Here is a 7,874-nt window from a genome sequence, read left to right as displayed (position 1 = left end):
ATCACTTGATGTGGCATCAAAGGCAACATCATTTGGCATAAAATGAACCAAAATAAATAAGATTTAGATAGAGGTGAAAAAAGGGATAAAAAGGAAATACAACTGAAGAGTGTGCGATGTTATATTGTGGTGTGTTATGCTTCATATGTTATGTTATTTATTCTTATGTTATGGTTATGTTATGTTATGCCAAGTACTAAGCTAAACTCCCCTCCACTTCACCCATTCCAACTAATGTTATTTTAGCTCATTCAACTTACATAAACTATCCTTAATTTTATCGGTTGAATTTCAACCGCTGGGCGAACACTAGTAGGAATAAATCAGCGAAGTGTTGGCGTCGCAGACTTATGCAATTAGTCAAGTATGATGCCGTAGGAACCTGGATCGTCCTTTTGATCTTATAAAACCTACTAAAAAATTTCTTTTTTTTTGAAAAATTATATTTTGTTTACACATTGGTCGAGATTCCATAACCGACGCTATGAATTTTATGGGGACGACACACCAGTGATATCACTTGTGGTAATCAAAGATTTCAAAAGCACACCTCAAGAAAGCGTTGTCCTCCACTGCTATGGAATACAAATTTAACTCATTACTCGGGACTTATGTAAAGTCATGCTGCTTACTCATCACTCATTAGACGTGTCCTTTTGTATGGTGAAGCGCATTTGATATAAGGATTCACCTCAAGGCCGAGATTCTCGTCGACTAAGAGAGGTATCTCAATAGAGAAATGAAACCATAGAGCCCCAAACATTCTACCAAGAAGCACAGACCCCTATGCTCAGTTCAGAGGTCAAGAGAGCAACTTTCACACGAGATCAGAGAACGTTTATAAATTTAAATTTATAAACGTTCTCTGACGAGATAGGTAAGCACGGAAGATGGGCTAGAAATTATCATACTCCACTAGGTACACAGTAGATAATTTCACAGGCTTTAAGCGCTTTCAGAGTGCCAGTGGACCCCAGGTAGCTGTTGATGCGACTAGAGTATCCAGACCGTAACTGGGCCAGGATAACGCGGGTCTCTCTTGACAGTTGAAGCTCGGTTTCTGCCACAGGTGGTGATTGGGCTCCGATCACGGCATTCATAGGCCGGGAGTCGTGGTAGGTGGTGACCAACTCCCTATGAATTTCCTTGATCGCTCGTCCGTACGTCGTCGGTGCCCCCTAACGTGCCTGGACGGAGGCTCCTCCTCTAGCAGGGGTCTGTTAGGGTGTTCACTTTGTGCTTCCTTACGAAGAGCATTTGGGCCTCGCTGTGTAGGTGGTGCTCAGGCGACATCAGAAAGCACCCTGTCGCTGTACGGAGTGCGACGTTCTGACAAGTCTGTAGTCTGTAGTCTGTAGTACACTGGCGCTGCGTAGTTTAGAACCGGTCGGCCAATTGCCTTGTTTGTTGCCAGCAACGTTTCTTTGCCTTTGCCCCAGGTGCCGCCGTTTAGCGACTTGAGGACCTTGTTGCGGATCTGCACTTTGTCGACAATTGTGGTTGCGTGCGCGAAGAAGGAGAACAGACTGTCGACCGTTACTCCGAGGATTTGCCGGTTATTCACCATCGGAATTGGTTCGTCATCGACGTGAATACCCAGCTGCAGTCTGACCACCCTCGTCCAGGTGGTGAAAAGGGTAGCCGAGGATTTTGTAGGGGAGAGGGTTAGGTGACAACCCTTTGTGTGACAACATCAAAGCGAACGCCGCAAATCGGAGGAGAAGCTCGGCCAAACCTAACTGCAGTCCCTAAATTGAAGCGCTAAGCGTTGCGTTTTCCATTGCCCGCGAGTGTCAGCGCGCGCTATCCCCAAATCAACGCGGCGTAATTTTTGACGTTTTCTCAAATACTCTCGTTTTTATTCTCGTTTCCTCTTTCACTTTTTTGTCCTTTCTCTTTCTTTCTGTCCTCTGCATCCAACTTCAACACGTAACGACCTGGCAAAAAAGAAAATTCCATTTGCTCGGCGCTAGCGCCACGTTATTGTGGGTTGCTTCATACAAATTGTATGGCATGAGGATTTTTGACAGTTACTTGGCGCTTGACGCGCCAATTGTTTAAGCACCAATCTATTATTAGGTTTGTTCGTCGAAAATCCAGCAAGAATTATCCAACACTCAAAATATCAGAGAGTAAGAAAAAATTCTCTCAAATTCTCTCTCATGTTGAGAAACTTGCAAATTTCTGCACGAACGCAAATTTGCAGGAATTTGCAAGTTTCCCTGCCAGCTGGCGTCCACGGTTGCATTTCAAACATAAAAAATTTTTATAGAATTTTTAAAATTCTTTCGGATGGCCAAAAACAGGATATACATGTATATTTCTTGTTGTTCTGACTTTCTTTAACATACATTTCAATTTCTTCATCGTACTAGCTGTCGGGTTTCTTAAATCGACTCTGGTTGCAATTGCATTCCGATTGCGAATACCATTTTTTTCAGCCGAATTAAGTTCAAATCATTGGAATTAACTAAATTAATTATATCAACAATTATTTACTTCCTTTTTTCATAAAAAAATCGCTCGTGTTTATAAATTTTTAAATTTAACGAACTAATTTATTCAAATTATTGTAGACAAAAATGCAACCATGCGCCACAACCACATGTTTTTCGTGTTTGCAAATTCTTGCTGGCAAAATTTTTTCCAGCAAGAATTTGCAACTTCTCTCCAAGAGAACTGTCACTTTGCTCTCACAATTTTTGAGTGTTGGATAATTTATTGGTCTGCACGAACACGATTTGGGCAAAAATCGTGATAATTCGTACAAATTCGTACAAATTTTTTGCTCGACGAACAAACCTACTATTATTATTGAATTTACGAGAGGTTTTCTAAAAGTCTATGTTTCTTTATTTATCAAAAGAAATTGAAATTAAAAAAAAACTTTTAATACCTTGTGGAAAACTCTGTACGTAGACTTTTGTAGTTGACTGTAATGTATTTTCTTATGCATTTTTCAGTAGTTTTACTGCTGGGTTTATGTGCATTTCAATTTCTCGTTTGTTGTCATCTTGCTTTCGTGTTTACATTTTTTTACATAGTTTTTTTGTACGGGTTCTGCTATATGCTACTGCGTCAAAAAGTTGCGTGATGCGGATTTTGCATCAAGTTGGTGCTGATTTTAGGTTTTTTGCTGTTGCAGTAACTGACAGTTTCACCAAAATGGTGGCATCACAGTTGAATGCGATTGCGATTAGTGGTGGTTCCTGGTGGGTGATGCTGGTGTTGTTGGTGTTGTTATTTTGTGGTTTTGTTTGGCATCGTCAACGAAAAGGAAAGAAGAAAACCAGATTTTGGAGCGATTTTCTTCTTTGGTGTTGATAGCTGGTGTAAAAAATCATAATCCATCAAAAAGGTATTCTTAAAAACATCGACAAATTTTAACAGAAGTATTTAGCAGAATGGAACCGAAGCGCTGCAAAATCGAGCCAGAAACAGAAGAGGCCGAAGGTGCTTTGCTTGCTGTTGAAAATGGTGATAATGAAGGTGCGGAATGCAATAAAAGCAACGAAAATGGTGAACTGCAGTCACCACAAGCTCAAACGCGATGGACACCGGAATGCACGCGATTAATGTTACAGATGCGTTTCGAAAGGCAACTAGAATTTCAACAACGCCTACGCCAGAAAAAAGAACTTTGGTCTGAGATCGCTACTGAGATGAGGCGGCAAGGATTATGCGATTCTTCATTAACAGCAGAGGCTTGCGATCTTAAATATCGCAACATGCTGCAAACATATAAAAAGAACCGATTAAAGGAAGATAGTGGATTGCAGTCACTAATAGCTTGGGAATATTATGAGCTCTTTAAGGAGGCACTGACAGCGGGTGATGACCTGGAAGCAGCCCAAGTAGGACAAGATCGTGTTGTGCCATCATTATTATGTGAGTCAGTGTGCGAAGCGGGAAACGAAGATGAGGCATGGTTAGTTGCCAATGAAATAGACTCGGAACTCTCGACAGCTGAATCAGTAGCTGACCCCCCGAAAGTATTGGAAGATATAGATTCCATGTCAAATGTAAGTAGCCTTAAAATGTTAAAGATGACTATAAAAAGGTGTTTTCATATTTGTTTTTCAGATGAAACCTGCAGCTGTCATCAGCAGAAAGCGCAGTAGAAGATGTGCTTTGAATGCCTCAAGGTCAATAGGAAATTTATATGGTGTTACAACAGCAACAACACCTGTAAAAACCGAAGCGATCAATCCTGCTGAGCAAGAAACAACAAATTTAACTGACAACTTGAAGGGAAGCTTCTCATACGCGGCGTCAAAAGAGGAAGTAAGAAACCTATAAAGTATATATATGCATACATATTTCATATAAATATTTTTCTCTTAACAGCCACTAATATTCAATGGAAAGTCCGATACTGCTGACCGTCCGCAACGTAGGCGTGCTGCAATACCGAGTATCAATATCGATGACGTAGCTGTAGGGCCAGACCCACAAATCGAAACTCCTTTGGCTACCGTACATAACGGGCCAATCATATCCTCCGCCTCAACATTGCCAATTCCACCAGTGATGCATGCGTCGACAACACAACCACAAATGCCACCAACTGTTGTACCACCGCTGAACCAAACGCCAATAACTATGGTTCAATCTGATCCTTTGCAAGCTATACCTATTGGTTTAGCGCCGTCTGAAATGCGTGAGTGTCTGGTATTCGGGGAGAGTATTGGATTGCAGCTTGCACATGTCAGAGAGTCCCATACGCGAGCAATGGTGCAATATAAAATACAGGAATTGCTTTATTTGGCGAAAACTGGTAAACTTGTTGAACCAGTTCGCGTCTGAAAATTCATTTGGCAATAATGATCAACAGAGAACGTTTATGATCTATGATAAAATAGTCCATTTATTATTTTTAATTCCTGGTATTGCTTGTAAGTGAGAGTTTTATGTATCTGTAAGTGACGTGCGAAAATATATGAAATTACAATTATTTGAAGGACGCTCAATTAGAATCACCGAGTTAATTTACGACGAAAGGACATCGCCGCTACGGTTACATTTGGTAATTCATCTAAACGCGTAAATGCCTCGCAACAATGTAAACCTCGTACACTTACTTAATTTTGTATGGAAACCCGGTTTATTTACGAGGTTTACGCAGTTATGAAGCATTTACGCGTTTAGATGAATACCCTAAATATGATCCGGTCATTACATAGAGTTAACCCATGAGTTAACCGGGGCATTACTCTGAAAATTTATAGTTTTTTATCTACCTGGCAACCTTAGCTGTATTTTAATAATGCCACAGTCAGCAAAAATACATTTGTTAAGCGAATCCGACTATCTAAAGTTCATTCCGAAATTTTAGGGAATTATCAAATCTGCAAGTACTCAAAAATAGTATTTTAAAAAATTTTTAGCGTTGATTGCGCCACGCTATTTCGTGCATTATTTCACCACCTCAGCTCTACACACCGAAAATGTTTCTAAAAATTCAGAGTAAAAAGTTCGAAATTTGGACGAAATGTTTTTGAATTTTTCTCAATGCTGTAAGAAGCTTGAGTCCTTATGAAAAAAGAAAAAAAATAGCAAAAAAGTTTTTACTTAAAAAACATTGTGTCACTGTATCAGCTTATAATAACTCCAGTTGAAGTTTTTTTAATGATGAAGTTTCGTTGTTGCCGTTAGTTTCATCACTTTCGCTTTTGGTTTAAAAAAACCGAGAGATGCCATTTATATGATCTCAAATATCATATCATTAGTTAAATAAAAAGTTCCTTAATAAACAATTTTAATTTTTATTGAAAAAACTAAAAAAATAGAACTAAACTATAGTTTATATTAAAATAACTAAAAAAATATAACTAAAGTGTTTATTAAAATAACTAAAAAAAGTTATTGATGGATTTTTTCCAAGTTGATGATAAATATTTTTTTATCAGTGGCAACCCTGCACACANGAAATACACAACACAAGCGGCTTGACAAACCAAGCGAAATTTCCCTTTGCTTCAAGCCATTTGTGCTGTGTATGGGGGTGTTTGAAGGTTTGACAAACCGCCGTCAAACCTTCAAACACCCCCATACACAGCACAAATGGCTTGAAGCAAAGGGAAATTTCGCTTGGTTTGTCAAGCCGCTTGTGTTGTGTATTTCGCTCTTTATAGAATATCTATTAAGGGCCAGTTTAAACTTAGATTACGTAAACTACGTTTATATTGAACAGCTGGTTAACATTAAGTAGGCTAATCTTGTTTAAACCAGCCAGCTCGAGCGTTTAAACTAAAACTATGTTCACATATCAATATTATCTCAAGCAAAGCTCGTTTTTTAATCGCCCCGTTCACATAGGCAAATCTCAGATTATTAGCCGTCAAATTTGTTGTGCTTGTTATTCTCACATCTCAAGGAAAAGTTATGTTTCTTCTCTGTGATCACGTTTTTCTGCTATAATAAGCAATATAAATATATTTTAACTTAACAATTATTAAAAATACCTTAACAAACCTCTTTTACTTGCTGGCGTACATTTTTGTTTATTTTACATTTGGCATTTCTTCTCTTTTTCGCAAAAACAATCGATAAAACTAGAATCAGAGAACTTAGATATCTAAGTTCTCTGCTTTTACATTTGCCATTTCTCCTCTTCTTCGCAAAAACAATCGATAAAACTAGGATGGACACCGAAAAGTTATCGGTTAAATCTGAGATTATTTTATAATTACAGATTAACAAGGGAGGCATTTTATATGGCTAATCTCTTTTTCTAATTACAGATTAGGAAGTTAAGCTCGAAAATGAAGATAATCTACTTATATGTGAACCTAGTATAAGTGTAAACCACAGCCGTTTACTGAAAAAAAGGCTCTAAAATATTTGCGATTTTCCTGAAAATTTGCAGATTTATCTTAATTTTTGACCCTCCCTGTCGCAGATATATTTATTCATTGGTGTCACCCTATAAAACTTAAAACTTTGGAAGTAGGACTTGCCTTCCAATGACTTCCGGTAGTTCATTCCAATGGGACCTGGAAAATTTTTTGACGTTTCTTTATCGGATGTCATTCTGACGTTTTGAAAGCAGGGTGGTGAAAAATATGGTGAAAAATTGCAAGTGGTAAAGTTGAATTTTTGTCAGTCTACCGGAATTCGTCGCCACATTAGTTTTCGTTCGTGGGCAGTCGGCAGTTTTCTTCATTCGTTCTCGTTGGATTTTCTTCTTTCCCCTTAAATTTTTTAAAGTTTCCAATTCTTTCAAAACAAACATTTTCCGCGTATAAAAATTGCACGGCCCGCTTTTATGGAAAGCAGAAGCGCGATTTGAATATATCAGATTAATCTAAAAGCTGTTTTGTGCGCGTCCTCGAATGGGTGAAAGGAAAATTGGAATTGAAAGAATCCAAAGTGAATCTTAAAGAAAAGTGAGTGTGTGACGCTGTGCCGCAATTTGCTCAACTCTATAATGGCAATTTATGTGCATTTTAATATATTTTTGAGATCTACTTCTGAGTCAAAACCCAGAAGTGTTGACGTGATTTGTGCTGCTATTGGTAATTTTGTGTTGTCAGTGTGAAAGCGTTGATATTTTCAAACAAAAATTAACGAATGCATTAATATGTTGGGAGGAGGAAGTAGTTGAAGGAGACGTAATCGAGCCACAGGAGTACCATAGAATTATGACAATTTTATTTTTATTTGTTAATTTTTCACTAAATATACGCAAACTGCTCAACGTATGCGCTGGCAAATATATGTGTGTGTGTAAGTTTGTGCAACTCGCCGCTGAATATGTGTGCGTGAGGAATTTGCACATTTTCGATGGCGCAAGTACGTGAGTGAGTGAGTGAGTGAAACGACTAGCGTAGCAGTTGCTGCTGGCGGTTGAGTGCCTCTTGTTCCCCAAACGT

The 7,874-nt window shown here is 38.5% G+C and overlaps 1 protein-coding gene across 1 annotated transcript; it reads left to right on the top strand.

Annotated features, from left to right (window-relative positions):
- The first annotated feature begins 3,054 nt into the window (after window positions 1-3,054).
- Window positions 3,055-4,954, top strand: LOC108371930 (uncharacterized). Its single transcript, XM_017627552.1, has 3 exons — window positions 3,055-4,022; window positions 4,084-4,284; window positions 4,348-4,954. Exons 1-3 carry the CDS (start codon window positions 3,405-3,407, stop codon window positions 4,804-4,806), a joined length of 1,278 nt encoding a protein of 425 aa, XP_017483041.1. The 5' UTR covers window positions 3,055-3,404; the 3' UTR covers window positions 4,807-4,954.
- Window positions 4,955-7,874: the final 2,920 nt, after the last annotated feature.

This window comes from Rhagoletis zephyria, unplaced genomic scaffold, assembly GCF_001687245.7.
Source record: "Rhagoletis zephyria isolate East Lansing unplaced genomic scaffold, Rhagoletis_zephyria_1.1 Rzeph_scaffold_05311, whole genome shotgun sequence".
NCBI lineage: Eukaryota > Metazoa > Arthropoda > Insecta > Diptera > Tephritidae > Rhagoletis > Rhagoletis zephyria.
This window is presented reverse-complemented; position numbering and strand designations above follow the sequence as displayed.

What these genes read in the sequence shown, in the direction of transcription:
- LOC108371930 (XM_017627552.1), top strand. Translation starts at nt 3,405, where the DNA reads ATGGAACCGAAGCGCTGCAAAATCGAGCCAGAAACAGAAGAGGCCGAA. An exon ending in ATATAGATTCCATGTCAAAT is followed by an intron (nt 4,023 to 4,083) that starts GTAAGTAGCCTT and finishes TTTGTTTTTCAG; the next exon opens with ATGAAACCTGCAGCTGTCAT. An exon ending in ACGCGGCGTCAAAAGAGGAA is followed by an intron (nt 4,285 to 4,347) that starts GTAAGAAACCTA and finishes TTCTCTTAACAG; the next exon opens with CCACTAATATTCAATGGAAA.